The 21932-nt window shown below is 34.5% G+C and overlaps 1 protein-coding gene across 6 annotated transcripts in view; it reads right to left on the bottom strand.

The window, feature by feature from the left end:
- LOC143451552 (kinesin-like protein KIF28) overlaps positions 1-21932 on the bottom strand; it is a 28808-nt gene that overhangs the window by 1664 nt on the left and 5212 nt on the right. For 2 of the 6 annotated variants that reach the window (XM_076952187.1, XM_076952188.1), the window contains exons 2-26: positions 16854-16892; positions 16565-16641; positions 16312-16328; positions 15936-15958; positions 15687-15805; positions 13513-13591; positions 13123-13186; positions 12179-12365; positions 11831-11983; positions 11221-11318; positions 10856-11022; positions 10511-10671; positions 10067-10173; positions 9568-9758; positions 9207-9349; positions 8784-8927; positions 8313-8460; positions 8032-8119; positions 7346-7519; positions 6981-7103; positions 6628-6735; positions 6255-6416; positions 5960-6115; positions 5074-5202; positions 4017-4301 (exon numbers count right to left, since the gene is read on the bottom strand). In XM_076952187.1, the coding sequence (XP_076808302.1) occupies positions 4017-4301; positions 5074-5202; positions 5960-6115; positions 6255-6416; positions 6628-6735; positions 6981-7103; positions 7346-7519; positions 8032-8119; positions 8313-8460; positions 8784-8927; positions 9207-9349; positions 9568-9758; positions 10067-10173; positions 10511-10671; positions 10856-11022; positions 11221-11318; positions 11831-11983; positions 12179-12365; positions 13123-13186; positions 13513-13591; positions 15687-15805; positions 15936-15958; positions 16312-16328; positions 16565-16641; positions 16854-16892 (3142 nt within the window). Of the gene's footprint in view, positions 1-4016; positions 4302-4495; positions 4535-5073; positions 5203-5959; positions 6116-6254; positions 6417-6627; positions 6736-6980; positions 7104-7345; positions 7520-8031; positions 8120-8312; positions 8461-8783; positions 8928-9206; positions 9350-9567; positions 9759-10066; positions 10174-10510; positions 10672-10855; positions 11023-11220; positions 11319-11830; positions 11984-12178; positions 12366-13122; positions 13187-13512; positions 13592-15686; positions 15806-15935; positions 15959-16311; positions 16329-16564; positions 16642-16853; positions 16893-17203; positions 17842-19902; positions 20092-21932 lie in introns of those variants that run through there. The other 4 variants (XM_076952190.1, XM_076952189.1, XM_076952191.1 and 1 more) reach the window with 4 other exon arrangements.

Raw genomic sequence — 21932 nt, 5'->3', positions numbered from 1 at the left:
AGAGAAAAATCACATGATTTTCAAAGTATGGAGCAGTTGTGAATGTTATAAAAATTCATCTACTTGATTGATTTGTCATAATCAATAGCAAAACATAGAAATTATGAAACCAACAGATTTATAATCAATCTGATGTGATTTGTACTAGCAATAAGGACAGAGATTGGATTATAAACGTTTAATTTTAATTTCCACCTTCGACCTACATTTCAAGCAATAAAATGAATAATGAAAATATTTGTGTAGTACTGTATAGTGTAGAATATGTTATAAGTGTTAGTTTCAGACACAATATATAAAGCATGCATGGGAATCTCACAACTACAGAAATACTACAACAGTCCTATATCTATGTAAACTACACCGAAAGCGGGTGACTACGCAAAATGTTTTGATAGTGCTGAGATGTACCTCCACATGGTAACGCGTCAAATCAACGGCAAACATAATCAAATGATGAATTCCTGCTCCTTTATCCCAGTTAGCATTTGTGCTTGGGATTTGCACCACAAGCAAACCTCAATGCAAGTTGATAAGATAAATCATATTAACTACATAATCATAACAGAGAAAGGATGACGGGCTAAACTGTACTGCACTAAACCTGACACAGGTAAATCGTTGAATCTACTGGCATGTATTTTAACTATTATAAATGAAACAGAATTCTGTCATGGTTCAAATACTCCACTACTCTATTACTCTTAGTAAAAAATTTCTCCTCGTCAAAGGTGTCTGTTCTGCTCTATCACTTTCATATTGACATACGGAAGTCAACTAGCAAGAGACATATATCAGCACAATGCAAGTAGTAAGACATAACTTACAAACACAACAAAGATTTAGTAGAATCAAAGGCAGAAAAAGTCACAGCATCAATTGAATTTTTTGCAAATGCACATTCTTTCTGGTGGCCAAAAAATTGTTTCTTAAAAACTGGTGTTTGTTATTAAATGATGTATTCATGACAGTAATTAAAATGCTTGCAAAACAATTGTTATAATCCAAAAACAATTATATGTTTGCAAAATTAGCAAAAAAATTTTAAAATGACATATTTGATTCAAAATAAATCTATTATTTGTGCAGAAATTAAAGTAAAAAGTGAAAAAATTTAAATTTCAGGTATAAGTTGAAGCTACTGTATTACTATAATGTAATTCTAATGCATGTAAATCGTTATATTTTCTTCAGTGATTTTATTTGGGGTAAATTCCTAGTTTGATTATAAAAACTTGGTGTTTTGAATGATTATTACTATCCATTCCAAAATTTTATCCTTCCTATATATGTCACCAAGTATGGAATAATTAATTTGAGTTAAACTAAAATTTTAGTTAAATTTTGAAAACTTTTGTTCATGCTAAATTATTGTGTACACTTCAATTGAGAAAATTAGAGAGTGATAAAAAACATTACGTTGTGAAAATTTGTGAAAAAATCATATAAACAAATAATATCTAATCATAGAAATTTCAAATATCACTCATAGAAATTAACATGATTGCTATAAAAAATTAAATTGGATCAGATACAGTAGAAGCTGCTTGACTTGACCATAACTGACCAGTATAACTGAGTGGCCCCCTCTATATAACTAATGCCTTGTTTTGGCAGAAGAGCTTCAATGCCCTAATGACCTTTTGAGCAATTCTATACCGATTTGTTTCCAAAGGAATATCTATAACAAGACAGGTTAAACGTGAAAGGTCACACTAAAAGTGGCCCAAAGACAACAGCTGTAAATGCATACAACAATTTCAATCCAACCACATCCTTTATCACATGAGTTAACAAGGCACATGTTTGAGCTTTATTCAAATGGGCTTGTTGAAAAAGTAAGTAACATTTTTTTCCACAAGGTGCAATTGAAAACTTACGATGCGCTCGCTATGCATTTGGGGAGACGAATGGGGACGAAAAATAATATTTGTACTCTTGGAGACCCATTACATGTTAGCGCAGCAATCTGTCTAAGGTAAACAGTTGGAAACTGGAATGTCCTTACTTTGTTAAAAAAAGGAGCACAAACTACAGTAGTTGAAAAAGTCAAGCAAAATCACTTGGATATTGTAAGCATCTCTTGCACCTTGCAACAAAGCACGATGGATCTGGAACTATTCAGCTGGCTGACATGTGGAAACTTTTCCACTCTTGCATCAGTCCTACAGTTTCTGCCCAGGTGGTACGGCGACAATTTGGAGTGTAGATAATTGAAGTCCTTTGTGAGGTAAAGTGCTTATTTGAAGCAAAAGCTGCTCAGACAAAGCTTGCTTTGTGTACAGGTGCATGCTGCTAATTCAACATGAGAGACTTTAATGCACATACTGGAACTGATGACCAGATATATGAACCAGACCACATCAAAGATGTGATTTGAAGCCATGTTGATGCAAAACTTAAGAAGAAAGGAAAGTGTCTGTTACTGCTATGTTGCACTAATGGTTTTAATATAATGAACAACTTTTTCCAACACAGAAATGTGCACAAGCATTATTGGCACAGAGATAGTATGAGGTTTGTTACCCTGTAGCCCAACTGGTAGTGTAAGGAAAGGACACAAATTGTTTAGGTACCCCTAGAGCTGCTGCACCCACAACCCTCTTGAGAGCATTCTAGTTCCAGTTCAGTCATATTAAATGAACATGTGTCTATGAAAAATTGAGGACCAGAGAAAAAATGGTCGTAAAAAGCAGCAGGTCAAGATCAGGTCAACGGCCGGAGTAACATTAGATAACTTCTACTGTATGTGCATTACACAAAAATAAAAGATGAATATAATTATTTGCTTATTACTGCAACAGAACACACCAGAACAGTGAACTAAGGATATAATTACGTGTCATTTTAAAATATGGATTTGACAACACCACACAAAAAATTAACTTTTGATACAAAGCACATGCAAACAATACCAAGGTACACACATCACATAGCTCAACACTTAAGCAATGATCATTGCAAGATCATAACATGCATTTGTCATAACTGTTATTCATAACTTACTCACCTACATAAAGCTGCAGTTAAAGCTCAACTAAAATCATCTACTGACTTTTACTACAGCTAAGTAGATCGCCATTTCCTATTTATCAAATCATTAACTTTCATGCATCAGCTAAGACTACCAGAATGTAATTTAAATTTAGCTTCTAATATAACACTTGAAACATAAGGAACTGTTAGCAATTGCAGAAAACGACATTAAGGCACTGATAAACCAAAACTTTCAATTGCTTTAATATGGACTTGGCCCCAAAATAATTTTGACGTTAAAATTAACAAACTGCCTAAAGTTTTAACGTTCAAGACATTTTTTTGAAAAGTGCAACAAAAAAGCCATTTCACCATTAGATTTTATCATGCTGAATCCAAATAAGTGTGCTCCAGTGTGTGAAGTGACACACAAAAGATTCCATGACAGAAATCTTTTGGTTTATTTTAGCTAACAGTTGCAAAATATATTAGGTTTTTTCACATATCTTTTGTGCCACTGAACTGCAAACGCTGCAGCTAGCCACAAATTACTTGATGCTGTCTAAATCAGTAATAAAGGATTTTAAAAAAATGTTACCTGAGTATGAAAACACAAGCAGAACTGCAATGAGCATTGGGATTGTGCACCTTTAAATTTCCCGTTTTTGATTTGGAAAATGCCAAAAATTTTAAATTATCTTCTAACACATGAGCACTTGCATGCAATGAGAAATCGTCATGCGTTTATTGGTAATATGATGATGCTGTGACTAAAAATCACAAACCACATGCTGACAAGACACCAACAACAATCAAGCATACAGTGTCTTGGTTCCAATGCATTATCAGGTGCTTCACATCCTATCAATTTTAGTCAAAAAGAAAAAAATAGGAAAAAATTCTTAATGAGCTCATGATGATAAGGCATGTTTGATACTTGGCAAAATGTTGTGGAGCAAAAAATTTTGTATGGTCGTTGACCCGATAATGCTATTGGAGCTGACAGCTTGTGAGCAATAAACACCGCCTTTAATCCTTACTTTTCCGTTGGCAGTTGGGCTGTTCTTCCCATTTGGAGAATGTTTTCCGTTTTTAGCTTCGATTTTTCCACTAGAACGTGGACGATCAGATGTGCTACTTCTATTTGCACTATCAGTGACAGTTACTGACTGAACCTGTTGGTTTGTAACATCGAGATCAGCTTCTCTAAGACTCCCTGATTCGTTTTCTTCTTCCTCTTGAATTGTTTCCCCGAATGGCTCAGATATAAACTTCATGTCCTCAGTTAACTCAAAACTGTACACACTGAATGCATCCGAGTCTCTCTGCGTGAGATCACAATTGATTATTGTTACATCATAAGGAATATTATGACATAATGATTGGGATTAAGATTCAAGTCAAATGTTAAGAGATTTCGAATAAAGCCAATCAAAGCTTGTGGCATGCCCATTACAGGTTAGTAAAAGAAGATTAATCACAAGCCAACATGATATGTTGTACAGGCAACATGGCTTACTTCCTTATTGTTTCGGGCAAATTTCTGAGCCTGGATAAGCTGTTAAGCACAAGGTAAGGGACATAAGCACACTAATCAATATTATCGTAATTATCATTAGTCTTCAAAATGATTCACAAATTTAGCATTCAAGCTTCTCTGTATTACTACAGAGCAAGAGGGGTTCATCGTTAAAATTTTAGCACTAAAGCTAAATCAGTTCTAGAGATTCTTAAGAAAACCAGTTAAAGAAATTGCTAAACCTTATTTTAAAGAATATGAACAACTAAAACTATACCAAGGAGAACTATGCAATAAAAGTCCAAAGAAATTAAACACTATAATTAAGGATACAGTGTACCCTAAATTAGAATTACAAAGATTTCTTTTTTAATTATGCTTCGAAGCATAACAACAACGATCGGTACCGTTACTCAACTAATTTAACTTCTAAAACTCTTTAAAGTTGCAAAGTAAGTAGCTGCCAAAGGAGTTAAGACTGATTCTTACAACTATGTAAAATGCAGCCTTCAGCCTAATGGTTCAGTTTAAGCAATATGGCAGCAGCAATCAATTGTAACACAACCATACACACTTACGTGATTGATCAATCTAACCCTGCTTTTTAGCTTGTTCCCAGAGCTGAAAGCAACAGCAGAAATGGCTCGCATGAAAGCCTCAAATTCTTGTTCGTCTCTTGGTTTGTCTTGCCATTGCTTGCAGATTTCCTAAAAAATGTAAAAGGTAATAACTAGTTAATACCATCCTAACAAAAACGTATTACTCTGTTAACTAGGCGTATTGTTGGGGTTGTGAACAGTTGTTAATTATTGCTTGATCGATTGTTCGCTAATCTGACTCCATAGATAGCGCATTCATTTTCCCCTGATAGCAAGTTAAGCATCACAATACCAGAACCAAATTGTTAATGTCTTGAATAATTATTTATTATTGGTTCTCAACGAACGGTTGCTATTCTTCAGAGCACAGAATAAAGCTGCATTCAGTAGACTGGAAATAACAGACTCACATTATCAGAACTATTGAATTGAGCGCTGTAGTACGAATGACGTGATTCGGAGGTGATCAAAACCGGGTCGTGTATACTAAACACGGCCAAAATATAGTACAGCGCTTGTTGATAAACACACGAAATAGAACAGAAATAACATTATTACATCATCAGATATGCACGAAAATTCCGTCGGAATAAGGGCTAATTATGACAATTAGCACACTATCTCGCCCCTCGGGAATTTCCAACAAAATATGCTCGAGGTAGAACCCCCAAGTAAGAAAACTTAAAGCTAAACAATTGAAAAGTAAACAACATTATCACTTTGTTGTTGCGAAAGAAAAGTAGATAAGCAAGCATTTTAGTTGACCATTACTTTCTGCAATGCATCACATATTCCTGCTAAAGCAAGAATTTCTTAGCAATAAACTGACTTAAATCAAAGCTAAACTTAAATTGGAATAATTTACTTGAATTCGTTTTTCTTTCTTGTCCAAGCGATCAAATTTTCTCTGCAGCGTGTGAATCTCCGACTTCATTTGAGAATCGGACACTGTCATTCTTGGAAGTCCCGTTTGTCTTCTCAGCATCGGAGCAGTCATCTGACCATCCATCTCTCGTAGTTCCTAGAGAAGAAAGCTTACTTTTCAATTGTGAGTTTGGCAATCACAAAATTAAATCATATTTTAAGTGTTTAAGTAAACAAAATGTAAGATAATATTAGTATGTCAATATTCAGTATGTTAAGCACAGGCTAAATGCAACCTTGGTGGTTAACTTCTTCACGCTAGGGTTGGGAGGAGTATCTTCCTGACAGGCATAGACAAAGAACGTCACTGAACCATTATCAAAGTAGTCAAGGTGGTCTTGCGTCACTGAAGGAATAGCAACCACTCGACTGTGGTTAAACTCAGGAGAGAGAGTTTCCTAAATAACCAAAAGACGTAAAAAAAGATACAAATTCCAGTCAAATTTTAGTGAGAAAAATAAAAATTTTATTTTGGTCAGGGCTCAAACAGCAAAGAATCTTCAATAAGTTTTATTCTAGTAAAGGATTTCTATCCTCGGAAAATAAAAATTCAAGCACTTCTACCGTAATAATGCCATCTAAAAATTAGAAGATAGATAGATAACTTACTTTCACCACCCTTGTTTTCACTATGGCTTCATCTGCGTAAGTTTTGTATTTGACATATGTGCCCTTGGTAAAGCGTGAGTTGTTTATTTCACACGTACGTATTTGAATCTGTCAAATATAAAAAAAACATCCATAAACCATACAACCTATGAATCAACTCTTTTACAAAATGCTTGCTACATTAGGACTACAAAGATAATTTAACAATACTTTAAAAGATAAAAACTTTTTCTTTCTAAAATCGAACAAAGAAGTTTGGACACAAATAACTTTAGCACATGACCAAAAGTAAACATGCAATATCCTTACTGAAAATATGACCTATGCAATGTTTAATTGTATATAATACAAACCTTGAAGTAATAAGGCTTTCCAAGTAATTCCTGTGGTTCTTCGATAAAACTATCTTCATCGAGAGACTGACCATTTGCAGTGCATGGTGTTACAGTCACGTACAAAGACCCTTCTTCTTGTCCCTGGTTTAGAAACACAAAAGTATTTCCAGTTGTTACGAGCTTGATATAATTTACAGCAGCTTCTGCCATACAATGATCAATGAATTCATCTTTATACTGTATCGGTAACCGCTCATTTAGTTCTCACTTGGAAGTATTTTGAGCTTAGCGGAATCATTTTCGTTGGTTATGACTAGTATTGCAAAAACTTATTTATTCAAAACAAACCGGAAGCACAATTAAGCTCAAAAACTGTGATCCACCTTGTAGTCAGTGATCACAAGTTTGTCATCGAAGTCCAAGGCATATGAAAGAGATTGGAGGAAAACGTTTGCCGAACCAACCATTACGTCCTCAGTAGGATCGTAGAAGGGGTCGTCATCCTGTTTGATATTCTTGTAACCTTCATCACCATCAATGTACTTCTGGTATAGCTCCTGCAAAAAAAGTACGAAGCTTGACTGTGTGAACAGCTGTGCCAACTCAAGAAATATCCTGGGTTGGCTGTTGATAGCAAGTGGTTCTATGGCGTATAGGGTCATAAAAGAAGTTCAGGAAATCCCCCATATCCATGGAAAATCAAGATAGCTCAGGAAACTGTACATTGTAAACAAAACATAACATTTTCCAGCTATAAAAAACTCTTAACTCCCAGGCTTCCAACAATAGCGAGAAATTTTCCTGAAACCAGAAATTTAACCAATGCAATTAAAATCTGGAATGTCTTTCTACTTTTGGAGAAATTAAACCTGATGAAAGTTTATCACTTGGTGCCATAAAGCCTGAGTCAACATTCACTTGTGCTAGCTTCAAATTTTAGATAAATTTAGGCCTCCAATGAGTAAAGGTAATGGAGAGGTCACATTTTACAACCACTTTTCATCCGTCATAAAAAATTAAATGGCTCGACATGAAGTAATTCTCGAAATTAGGTAATTTTGAAGCTTACCTGAATCATGTAACGTCTGTTCATGAATTTTCCTCGCTCCCACATCCAAAGGTTTCCATTGAGAAGATTCTTCACTTTAACCATAACCCTGCAAATCACGTTCAAAAATTAAACAAACTGTTTCTTTACACATTAACAAATGATACAGTATTTAGCAAAACGTACTTTCTAGTTCATTGCAACCTATAAAAGGCAAATCCAGAAGAATTTAACACAATACAAACCATCAGTTACGTAGCAGCAAGTACGCAACTAAACAAACTTAATACAAAGCTTCCTACTTTGTGCCTTTGTCCTTTTCTTCTTGATATCCGCCGGAAATGAGTACAAGCTCAAAATGCCGGTATTTATTTAACTCTTCAGAGACTGCGTTGATTTCACTTATCATTGGAAGCAATTCCAAGACTTGTTCTTGTGCTTTTTGTTGATCTTTTAATTGATATGTTATTTGATGATTATAATTAATGTAAAGTTCTAGTTAGGTATTATAATAAATATGAAAAAATACTGGATCAGTAAGTAATGGAAAGCGGAAGTAAATAAAGTTGTAGTGTCGGTAACTTGTTTACTATTTCCAGGATAATTGATTCCGTATGTTGGTAATGTAAATACATCTAACAAAAGAGCATTGATAAAACCATTGCAAGAAGTACGTGGAAATAAAAGTAAAATCAAAACAAGAAAGGAACATTGGAACAGGAACAGCCTACCAAAACACTGAGCGCACAGTAGCAGCATCTTGGTTAACTTACCTTTTGACATCCCAGCTTGCGCAGTCGCAAAACCACTTTGCTCCGCAATTTCCTTTTGGGCAAAGTCCCAGTCCACTACTTCTGGCGTTCCTTCCATCAGGTCGGGCTTGTGGGGATTGACAAAGATATAGAGGTGGTTGGATCCTGCACATGCATAAAACCAAGTAAAGTAAAGAACAAGTAAAGCTCATAAAAAAAACTGGTCAAGCAAGTTTTCTGGAAAAATGTATTTAGATTTTGAAATTTAACTGTTTTTTTCATTGCGTATTAGGGAGGTCATACATTAAACCAAGTTTTTTCAGCACTGTTTTGCTATGTTTTGCATCTAGTTAACAATGAAAGCATAAAACACATTATTATCAAAAATGTTATAAGTGAACAACAAAAGTTAAGTTTTCATTTTAATAATAGGTCAAATTTTACCAAGCAACACTCTGTCATGATGTTCTAATTTTCTTTCTCCAGTCAAAGGCGCTCCATTGACCTTGGTACGAGCACCGGTACTGCCTGGCTTGATGACGATCTCATCGTTGTCATATGTGACAGAGGCATGTTGTTTTTGGATACTGTCAAATGAAATGTAGACAAGTTTAAATTTATTTTTACAAATAGCGGGATTTCAAGCATTGCAATCGTACAAATTTCAAATTTTTTACATTTTTTTCATTCTTACAATATTTTTACTTACAACGCAAAAGTTTCACTTATATTCAATACCACATCATATTTTCACAAAATTTACAAATAAACTACTCCAGTTCAATACAACCAAGACTAAACACACCTTAGTCCAGTCAATACAATGTTAGGTTTAGGATCAGCATCTTTGCGACCGATCAGCGTCACTTTACCCTTAACAACGGGATGGTGAATGACCCCAGATAACATGGGGTCCTCATTCAGGTTGACAAAGTGCGGCATGTTAATCTTTGTGCTGCCGTGTTCCTTCTCTAAGAGTTCGACTTCCTTTCTTGACTAAATTTTACCGAAGGTAAATTTACTTAATTTGGACTAATTATTCCATACACCAAATTTGAATATAGTAAATAAATAACATATAAATTAAATGTTTTAGCAATATATTTTAAGAGAACTAGTTTTGAGTGGTCTAGTCTCAGTTCTGACTTCAGTGATGATCTTTTATATTTTAAATCAGGATTTATCAACCTCAACTATACAACATAAACTAAAACTTGATGAAAATATCTTAACAATTATGATGCAACGTCTCAAAACATCATAAGATATATTTTAAAGAAGTGCAAGGGAGATCTTTTTCTTACTTCTGTTAACTTTTGGTCCCAACCCTGGTTGTCATCCATCAGCTGTTGATTTGCAAGCAACTGCTCTCTGATCTCCTCTTGCATCTTACGACGCATTTCCTCAAGTTCTTTTGCACAAAACATAAATAAAATAAAAAAATGTTGTTTATATAAAACACTCAAATTTAAAATCAAATGTTCTTATTTATTGATAATATTTCTTTTTTAATAAATTTATAATCAAATGTTTGCTTTTATTCTTACTGACATTGTTGTGAACTGATTGTTATAAGTTTAATATACTTTTAAAAATTAAATTTAAAGTTTAAAATAAATCCTAACTTGAGCTTGCAAAGTGAAAAATGTAAGTTTTAAGGCAGAATAGAAAAGACAAAAAAACAACAAAAATGGTGAGTCAGTTAAGAACACGCATTTATAAAAGTTAAGTGAAATGACAACTTTTACCATCTGAGTTCATTCCTGGTTGTGTGTTCTGGAGAGGGAGGTTGCCGGAAGCTGCTTGTTTTAATCTCTCATTTTCCTCACGGAGTTCTCGGATAAGTTTATCGATGGGATTCTCATTCACAACTGCCTTGTTCTTAATCTTCTTTGCACGATCAGCGTATCTTTAAAAACATGGCACAAAGTTAGACTAAGAGCTTAAAATTCTTCTCTTTTTTCAATTTCCAATTGAAAAGATAGACACTCTAACACCAATATAATGTGCTTTGTACTCCAAAACATGGTTGGCTAAAAATATTTACCAAATAAAATATTTCTAGAAAAATGTGGGAAGCTCTGTCAAATTACCTGAGAGTGGAAAGCGTTTCATCATAGTTGATGTCAGCGGGGGAGAGGGCAGCAATCATGATGGTTTTTGAATTGCCACCGAGAGCGCTCATCAGAAGCTTGGTCAGCACTGAATCACGGTAGGGCACGAGAACTTTTTTCTTGCCCATGGAAAGATCAGCCAGTGCCTGAATAGATAAGACACAGTAAAACCAAACTTTTACAATTTCTTGTTGCTACCAAACCTAGGTAGTATTACAATGATGGACTTTACTATAATTGTCATCAGGTCATCTTAATTATTATCCTTACAATGCATCTACATTGTGCAAGCCACATATTTTGACAACAGCCTTCATTATAACCAATTTCAATAGGATACGTACTGAAATGACGTTCCCAAGTGCTGACAGAGATTTGTTAATGTTGGCTCCTTCCTTCAGCCTATCACCAGTTGCTCCAGTGCTGTCCGCTCTCTCAGAACCTTAAATGCAGCAACAAATTTGAACTGAATAAAATTGAAGATTTTAAAACGTGATCACACTGAACAATGGAGAAAATACTTTTAGGGGTGTGTCTTATGTTGGAATACAAGTGATGTACAGTAGATTGAAAGAGATCAGTGCTAAGTAATAACTGAGAAAAATTTGTCAGTAATAAAAATTTTAAAATATAATTGTGTTTTAAAGAATTTATCTTACACTACAATGTGTGATATAGAGAGAAATAGAACAGTGCTAAGTATTTAATATTTAAAGAGAGATCTATTTAGTTTACGAAAGCCAATATGAACATTTTGGTTAGATCATTTTGTGGATTTATAACTTTCTTTCACAGTATGGTTTTCGCAGAGTGGACAGCAATGATGTCTGACAAATTAAAACAAAAAATCTATGACATCATTCCCGCTGTATTACAAACGGGTTGATACTTAATAAACTAATGTGAATTAATAATAAGCGATTAAAACTGCGCAACCAAGGCACAATATCTGACCTGCCAAGTCAACCAGATTGATGCTGGAGCTTTTCTTTGTCTCTTGTCCTGCTTCATTTTTCTGGATTTGATCGAATGTGATGGTGACAACAGTATGAGCACGAGAACTAGTGGCATTCATCTGTGTCGAAGCAACAGTTCGATTTGCAGTACCTGTACAATCGTATAACAAAACATTGCTGTTTTTTTGCATTTAACAATGATGTAATCAACAGTTAACTTCATTTTGTGTAAATTTGCAACAAAGGCAATAAATAAAATAACAGCTTTTATTAAAGTGATTACAACAATTGCAAGAGTACCGTTATTTGATGTGTATCTTAAAGTCGCGGAAATTAGTAAAGTCACCTTCTTCCATTCTTCTTTCAATTTCATTGTAGCTTCCCACTGCTACTTTTTTCAGTTTTTCAACATAGAAGAGACCAAGTTTTGGGTTCTGTCTCACTTGCAGACCACCTCTAGGGTTGTCCTTTGTAAGCAGGTCACGGACTTGTTCATTGTAGATTTCCAACATGGAAAAAGTGACTTCATATTTCTACAAGAACAACCAATTAATAAATGATAATAATTCACCCAAATATCACTTGTCCTCAAGAAAAGGATTCAGGTAGTAGCACCAGTGGGCTACTAACGGCATGTTGGTTGCTTTACAAATATTTACATGACAATCTGATAGTACTGTTTAGCATTATTATTGGTAAACAGATACATAAAATGATTCATAACAATGTCATAACATGACACATTGTAAATGAAAACTCAAAGTCCACTGTAGATTAGTGATATAATATTTGGTGTACTGGCTGACTCCAAGAAACAAGGCTATTCTCTACAAAACTAAATCTCAATGGTAATCGGTTCAATACCCTAGGCCCAAGAGCTTCATATTCTAGACCATTGGTAAACATAGAATAATAGCCTTGGCTTGAACAATGCCACTTGCTTGTTTGTCAAAGGTGGAAAATTTCCAGATAAAATTAATAATAGGCCGTGACCAATTCTTTTTTTATTGAAAGTAAGCCCTTTGGACCTCTTGTATGACAACTGTATGTGCCATAGCAACATGAAAACATAAAATCTTCATAATCTAGGTATTACAGAATAATTTTATCTGAAAGATTGAAATATTGGAAGATTCAAAAAGCATAATATAAAAGTACCAGTATATAAAATATTTCTGTTAGGATATTTTGCAAAATCTGGCAAAAACGTTTCTATAAAAATGCGCTTTTAATGCTAAAACTGTAAAACATAACACATGAAACAGATCAAAGAAATATGTAATAACTTACAGTGTTACCAGTTGCACGCTGAATTGCTTGAAACAGTTCATCACACGTGATTGGAACAATTCCCCTGTAACCACAAAACAAATATATTTTGTTTTTGCCGTATGCAAATGAGGGATTACTCAGATCAAGGGGAAATCCAAGTTTTAAGTGTCCTTTACCACTATCCCACAAGAAGTTGGAAATGAATTAAAATTTAACCAAAATCAAGAAAATTTATTGGATAAAGTCTCTTGATCTCTTGAGAAATCCCCTTGCTACGCAGTACTCCATATTTACTGCTCAGTGAATAACCCTGTGAGTTTAGTTTACATCTTTGCTCAACCCATCAAAGCTGTTTATCCACTCAGTGTAAAACCCATTAATAAATTATTACGTACTGGGATACAGTACCTGTTCTTTCCATAGCCCACCATAGAAAAAGACTTGCCAGAGCCTGTCTGACCATAGGCAAACAATGAGCAGTTGTAACCTGCAATCGATAATCACGTTACATGTGTGTATGACAATAATATTGTAGATAGTTTATTATCAAAAGCTCACTTGTAAGAACAATTAGTTCCAATGCTACTGCTAGAATTTTTTATAAATGCCAGGTAGTAATCAAAACCACCAGATTACAAGGTCAGCAGACTTTTATCTAAATTTGCAAACAAAAGCAAATGCAAACTATTTGAAGTACAAAATTGTTTGACCAGCAATTCTTCTTAGGACTTAAGCGTACAAAAGTCTTCTTTAAATACAACTAATAACAACAAGGCTAGTAAAAACAAATGTTCAATAGATAAGTAAAGTAGCTTTAGTCAATAAACTTCAATGGAAAATTATACTACAGAGTGTAGCTAATAGTTTCATACACAAAACAGAAACATTCTAACGGAAAGCTTGATCAAAACCCAACACAAAAGAATCTGCGGCATATCAGCAGGTCAGCTTTCCCTGGAGCAATTTTCTTGGTTTTGAAAATGATACTTCAACAAGATAACTAACACCTAATACATAAGTTATAGACATAACAACAAAACGAAGATCTTACTAAAGTAAGACATACAGTATATGCGAGTAGTACTGGAGGTAAAAAGTCAAAATCCAGTTGAACTACAGAGCAATGCATTTGTGACAAAATGCCAGTTCATATTGACATTGCAATAAGAGCCAGGTTCATCAAGCTATAATATGTGCAGTTAAATGACTCATCAAACAGACCTTGAGACAAAAACAACTCATAATTCATTTAAAATGATGTTCAAACAAAGCAGTTGCCAAGTAGGGCAAATAATAAAAAATGTTTGGGGCTAGGTAAATCACAACCTTAAGTAACCGCTAACTTCTACGTGATACTTAAGCAAAATTTACAAGTCAAAAAAAAAGAAACATTAAAATTAATGTATATTCAAGGCATTTGGCGCATATTAAGCTGCAAAATATACTGTAGCTGCTGAAAGGTAAATCTCGTGAAGCAAGAGCCAACAATTACTTTTTGCACAACCCACAAAGAACACTTGTCCATAATGTGGAAACAAATATTGGTCAATGTAACATAGTATCTTCACTCATCTTTATTCATATCATAGCTGAGATACTTCACCTGCCAGTAAATGACCAAAATAGAAAAAACTGAAGCCTATCAAATCTGTTTGAAGCAGGGGTCACCAACACGATGCCTGCGGCCACCAGTTCACCCGCAGGGTGCACATCAGTCACCCGCAGTCCAGTTCACCTCTGGTATAGAGTGACAAAGTGATGTGGTTATGAACAAAATTTGGAATGCACAAGTTATGTTACATCATTAGGCGTCGTACACAAAAAAGAGTACCAGATTAGAAGTTTCCAATGTAAGCACGCTGTTTAAGTTTAAAATGTTTATTATGATGCAAAGTTGAAGATCTTGTGACCTCAACTTGAGTTACAATGCGCTATTTGCTGATCTTTTTTGTAGAGAATATTCATAACACACTTTCTCATTTTTACAAAAATTTTGTTGATTTTATTTATAAAAGTTAATAAAATCAGATAACTGAGTTATGAGTCTTGTTTGATTCTTTGTCTTGTGAGCAACTACTTGGTACTTAAAACTAGATGTAAGGAAAAACGCAATTTGAAATTTAAACAAATTGGTTTTGTATGTAACCAAAGCAAAAAGAATCTTGAAAATTTCATCACCTACAACTAAATTCTTGTCTAGAAGTACAAAAGACAAATGCATATTTACACAGTTGCTCTGTGTGTGGTAGCAAAATTACAATAAAATGAAAGGGGACCTGATAATAAAATGAACGTATGAGATGAACTGACGTTAGCAAGTTTGCCCTGGTTCAATACTGTTTAAAACCTTGCGTACTGTATGTCTGGAAAAAGAAGATATGAAGCTGTCAACTACACACCATATATAATAATATAATTAATTGGATTAAATGGCATGTATTTGGCACCAAAATGAGCTGGTAAAAAGAAAAAAGTGATGCCATGTTGGAGATGACGATAAAATGAAATCATCAATGGACTGGCCAGAAATGCTTGTTTTTCTTATAACTTGCAAACATTTGTAATTTAGTCACACATCAAACCTTCAAATGCATTGTCCAGGACTCCCTGACCAAGGTTGTCAAATACATTGCGCTGTGTTGCATACTTTTGTGTCCTTGCCTCAAGAACGCCATCCACATCTTCATAGCCATCGTGGGACCTTTTGTCATAAAAGCAAAGTATCAGACACTGCCAGAGTCTTCAAGAATACTCAAATGCTTTCATGTAATTTTAAACACAACAAGGTATAAAATAGAAATAGGATTTAACATATAAATTAGCCTACTCACCAATATGAATAATCGAATGCAAACTGAAAAAACAACATAGTTTTAATTAATGACGGCAAAATTAATTATATTTGAAGACTGTGCAATGTACATATATACAATATAAATGCATTAAAAAATAATTTCAATAAACATTAACAAGCAATAGTCCAATGGCTTTACAGATGGTTATGCAATTATTAGATATTTTACCACAAACATACAAGTAAAAGTAAGGTGAACATAGGTATTAAAAGCACAACACAAGTATGATACACTTAATAAAATTGTAAACTGATCATCATAATAAATTAATCATACATTAAATTAATCAAATAGGTCGATAAGATCAACAAAAACTATTAAATTAAAAGTAAATATATTTTGAAGCACAAACCATTTTAGGTTCCTCATCTGTAAAAACAACATGCAAGTATATTAGAACATTCATTTCACAGTAATAAGCTTATCAAATAATACACTACTGGACTAAAATCCTTGCATCCCCACAAAACAAAGTTCAAGTGATATGGCAACGTTCTCATACTAAATTCTGCAAGCAAAGTGCACCATTTAGTTCATCTTAAATTTTTAAATGTTTAGAATCTTCTCTTAAGTGGTAGGTTTATGACTTTAAATTTAAACCATACTTGGGGTTTCTGGATTCTGAATATAAGTGGATGGCCCTTCCATACGAATTATCAATTTTGCACTCCGATCTTTCTCTCTGTAATATCAAAAAACAATTAACATAACGCAATCAAAAATATGTTTATAAACGAGCCTAGTAATTAATTTTGTTTCTGCATACAAAATACATTAAATACTATTATTGTATTATATTACTGTGTTTATTTCAAAACAAAAACCCTCAAATAGTTAAATTATAATATAATTTCATAAAAACTATCTTGTTAAAAATACAAATGTCAAGTTTACCTTTGATTAAAGGGTCTGACCCTCACGGCCACTTTAACCCTAAAGATAAAAGAGATGGTTTAGGTGAGGCACAAGAAAATTTTAAAAACAAACACTTATACACTTACAGTATTATTATACTGTATTTGATACTGTAATCTTTATGTGCTATAAAATATAATTTTTAAATTTCCAACCAACAAAAGTGGCATATTTTGCTTAAAATCTTGAAACTCAAGACTATAAAGTTGCGGCAAACACTAAATGGTGAAGGGATGAAACAAAAAAGAACCAAAAAAGCAATTCCTATCATTGTGGACAATGCAAAAACACTGTCAGAAGCTTAGTACACATGTTTGCTAGAAACTTACGATTCGCCCTTTGATGGTGTCATTTTGTATACGAAAAACTTCCACCACTATATTGTATAAGCAGAGATTAATTGCTATCAGCAATAAACATCCCAACCTTCACTTTAAAATGCTATTGGAAACAAGCTTGCTAGTGCAGGCTAAATGGGTTGACTGCACTTATTCACATTTATAGTGCTAATGTATCTTCCAAATCCAATAAGTACAATTAATCTGAAACTTCTAAGCCACTACACTAAAGTCTATTGGTAACTTAGCTTAAATTTTTGTTGGCATTAGGAAATTCTCGCTTGGACGGAAAATTTTTCCTTTCAAAAATTTTGAAAACTGCTGACAGACAACCAAGGACTTAATGATTATTGATTACTCTAAAGGTCGAGGGAAAGGCCCGTATCTTACCAAGGCAGAAAAATACTTCAAGTTACTTAAGTGTTAAAATACCCACGGTGAAGTGACTCTCAATAAAACGCAATAAACAAAGATTGTCTGAGCATGATTCACAGGTTCGATTGTTCTATTGAGGCGACCTATTGTGCTCAAATAGGTCTAGCTTGCTAGGCTAAAAAGGATAATGGAATTCTGGTTGTGTAATTCTGTTGTTTAGTTCTCACTGCCTGCAGATTTTCGTGATCACAAAACACTTTTCAAAAAAATTAACACCGACTTTTTTTACAAATGAGCCAATGTATATGATATCTGATATAAAGTTAATATATTTGTATTGGTACATATGTCAAACTCGCTCGCATGTTTTTCATGCATAAGCTGCACCGTTGTCATGGAAAGCGCACAATGGCGCCCTCTACAACCATTCTGGTATTCTGTGCTTAGACGCCATCCTGAAGACCAAGAAAGAAAATTGACCAAAGATGGATAAAAACATGTATTGTTAAATGGTTTGGAATATCAACAAATTCGTGGAAATGCTTCCGCGTTCCATCGTATTCCCATTGCAGTCAGTTCCGTAGCAGAGCGGTTAGAAAACATTACCGTATTTGCTACATGCTCGAATAGAAGACGTGGTTTCTGTTTTTTTCAAAAGCATTTTGTGCGGCTTCTAATCAAAGACGCCTTTTATTCAACCAAATATTTCAAAAAATACACGAAGACAAACTCGATAACCCGGGCTCGAGCAGTAACCTAAGGAATCATCTCCGAGTGAAGTTTGTGCAAAGACATTCCTCAGTAGAAAGATTCGGACAAGCTACTCTACATGTCTACCATAACTTTTGGTTTTGTACCTACGTCGATTTTATTGCAACTATAGATTTTCTTATTGCTTGGTATCGTATTATTAATTTTTCTCCATTAACTGTGAGAAGCAGAAGTGAAATACCAACTGCTATGTCACCACAAATATTCCTGCATGCAAGCAATACGCTAAACGGAAGGGAAAATGCCATTTTTTTACGAAAAGGCTTTAGTTGAATAGACTTAGCAAATTCCTATGAAGACATGCATAATTTCATCAATCTTACAATTACCGACCATCTCCAAAGCAAGGTTTCGAAATGAACAGCTTTTGTTTCGTTAACCCTGACAATAGATCTTTTTTAGGATAACTTAACGCGTAGACCTATTATGCAACCATGGGAATGTAAAACAATTTAAGAAAACAATCCTTAGCTAATAGCTTATAACTTAGTTAAAGTTAAGTTAAGACAAAGGTCTGCATATTTGTTTGAATTGGTGGGATAACCCCTAGGGTTATCGCACTAGGCACTTTGAATGGCTCCTCTCAGGTTAATTCTAGGTTTAATTCGGTTGAAGAGTTTTTTAATTTTACGATATTAGTTTCCTTATATATTAGGCTACTTATATATAGCAAAGTTAAAGCGATTTTTTTGAAAACGTTTGCAACTATAGTGTTTGTTAATTAATTGCTTGTAGAATTTAGCTTAAAATGTCTACCTTAAAATAAAATTTTCAGGACCCCGTTGAAAATTTGTCAGGGGTACCGCAGTTAGTTAAACCGGCACTAGGATAACCAACCGTAAATCAAGCTTATGAAAACTGCTCTCTGCTCTTTTCCGTCGCATAATTCTCAAACAAAAGCTTTTTAAATCAAGCATTCATTACTATAGTTCATAGGTGTCAAACTCCCGGCCCGCGGGCCACATCCGGCCCGCTTTACAATAAAACTTGGCCCGCAATGCTATTTTATACATTAAACTATTTCCGGCCCGCGAGATCATTGTGCAGTATAACTTACTTTTTTCAAGCAAAAACAAGATTATAACAAATCGCACAATAAAGCAGCACAACAGTTGCCTCATCATACGATAGAATAAATCGATTTATTCCCAGCCAAAACCGTCAAAAAAAACAAAAATTTGGTGCTCTTTCGCTGACTGTTCCAATTCATATACTCGTGTCACGAAACGTTCAATCAAGTTTTATCCTTACGGCCCGCGGCGTTAAATAAGTTTTGAGTTTTGGCCCCTGGTGCGATTGAGTTTGACACCCCTGCTATAGTTCATCACTATAGTGACATGGCTGTGCGGGTGAGGTAATCATTTTCACAACGTTTCCACGTACCACTGCTTTATGATTCTAATTCAAAATTACATTAAAAGAAAGCAGAAAAAACTCTAAAGCATCGCATATACTCCGTAAATCGAAAACGTGGTAAAGTCTCAAAAACAAATCAACAAGTGAAAAATGTGAAAACAAATTTCAAACAAAGTAAAAAAACTTACGATTCTCCGCCGGACATTGTGATTTCCTTACAGAATTGCCAAAAATAGCAAAAAGATGTTAAAGCTACGATCCAAAAAAGTACCACAAAATTTCAAGTGAAGCGTTCGCACGTCTTACTTCGATATGTTGTCAAGTTCAGAATTTCGACATCACCTATCGCAAGTTTTAGGGAGACTGCGGCCGTCTTTGTGACGAAGTGGTCATACATTAGCGCTCTTTTTTTCTTTTTCGTTCTTTCTTTGATCAGACAATGCCTGATAGGCAGGCACAAATAGACCTAGCAGATCGTTGCTCTGTGCGAACAATACAGCTATGGACCCTCCTATAAAAAAGACATTTTGTTTGCGCTCGAACGATTCTTGATGATATCTTTTATTTTGTCACAAAAGGGTTTGATTGCTGGGTTATGACATTATAAAGTCAAAAGATAAATTTATGAATTAAAGCAATAGTTGTTGTTAACAATAGACGCTCAATAAAAAAGAAGAGCATAGCCTAAAGCAAAAGATGTAACAAAAAGCGAGACAATTGCAAATTTGAATTCTTTGTTATTGAACTAATTTCCATCACCTTTGCGTGAGTTTTTCCCAGAAACGTTTATTTTGGTGTGCAGTGTGCTACTTTAAAATTTAACTTTGAGATGCCAAGGAAATATGTTGATGGTCATGGCATTTGACTCTATAAAAAAAACCATTGCGTCAACGGAAGTTGTTAGCTGCTGTTTGCTTTCATGCACTCTTGAATTCCGAAGAAAAGTTCAGCTTTCTGTGCGAATACCCAAAACCACAAAATACAGCTAAAGACTAAAAATGACTCCTTTTAACAACGCTCGATCGAATTAATATGATAACTTTACCAGTCGTTGCCATAGCGACGCATACCGTTAAAGCGCGATATTACGCAGAATTTGGAACGATAAAAGCGAGAAGACAAATATTGACCGATGATAAATATGATTTAATGTCATCTCGGCCATCAATTACACCCTGCCCTTACGTTTGTGTTCTGGTATTTGAGATTTCGTTCAATTTTCAAAGCAAAGGAAGATTTTACCAAAACGGCCAGAAACATTTTACATAACCCATTATTATGTCGTATGCATTGCATCAAACAGCAAATCGGTAACTTAGTAACCATTGGCAATGGCTTGACTTTTTCACGAGCAAAAACTCGTTTTACGACAAGAACATGAATTATTGATAAACGCACAACAGTAACTTAACATCTCACAAGTGTAGCACATGTCAGACTACGAACCATAAATTACTTTACTGAGCTATGGGCATTATAACCATCAAACACTGCCGTTGCTATGCACCACACTTTGCGCTGACGGTTACTTTTACCAAGGAAGAAGAATTATGGTAAACGTGATCGTTCGGCGAGTCATTTGCGTCGCAGGCGGAACGTCAACGTGCGAGTGCTACGTAATTTTTACGTAACTATGTAATGTTTACTTAAATCCAACCTTGAAGAAAAGTGAACGCCAAGTCTGCAAATTTGCTATTATATTAACCAACGGTGGCATTCACTTTCGCAAGTAAATACCTGAAAAATTGAGGGCTCATTAAAAGATTCGTTAAACAAGAATCTGTTGTCTGTATCGGAAGCATAAAAGAATAAAAATGGTGATAAACTTAATTTTTGTCAACAAAATTTTCTATTAACCGTTAATAGCTGTTTGAAGGCGGAACCTATATCGCAGTTAATCGGCGATGGATGTCTAGAGTCTAGACCAGCAGTGGTCTTCAAACGTTTTTGTGAAATCACCCTTTTTTCGGAGTTGATGGGACAAAATTGACCCTATGATTATTTTTCTACGAATGTATTTGCTTCTTGCGATGTACAATATGCTTTGAAATTATGCCAAAAAAGAAAGAACAATCAGAAACAAAGCAAGTATGACTTTATGCAATAACAGCGCGGTAAATAACAGATACATAATTATAAAATCACAACTTGGTAGGCAATGATAACAGCGTCTTCCACCCCCTTAAAGACTAAAATCGCCCCCCCAACTTCAAACATT

This window comes from Clavelina lepadiformis, chromosome 4, assembly GCF_947623445.1.
Source record: "Clavelina lepadiformis chromosome 4, kaClaLepa1.1, whole genome shotgun sequence".
NCBI classification, from domain to species: domain Eukaryota; kingdom Metazoa; phylum Chordata; class Ascidiacea; order Aplousobranchia; family Clavelinidae; genus Clavelina; species Clavelina lepadiformis.
This window is presented reverse-complemented; position numbering and strand designations above follow the sequence as displayed.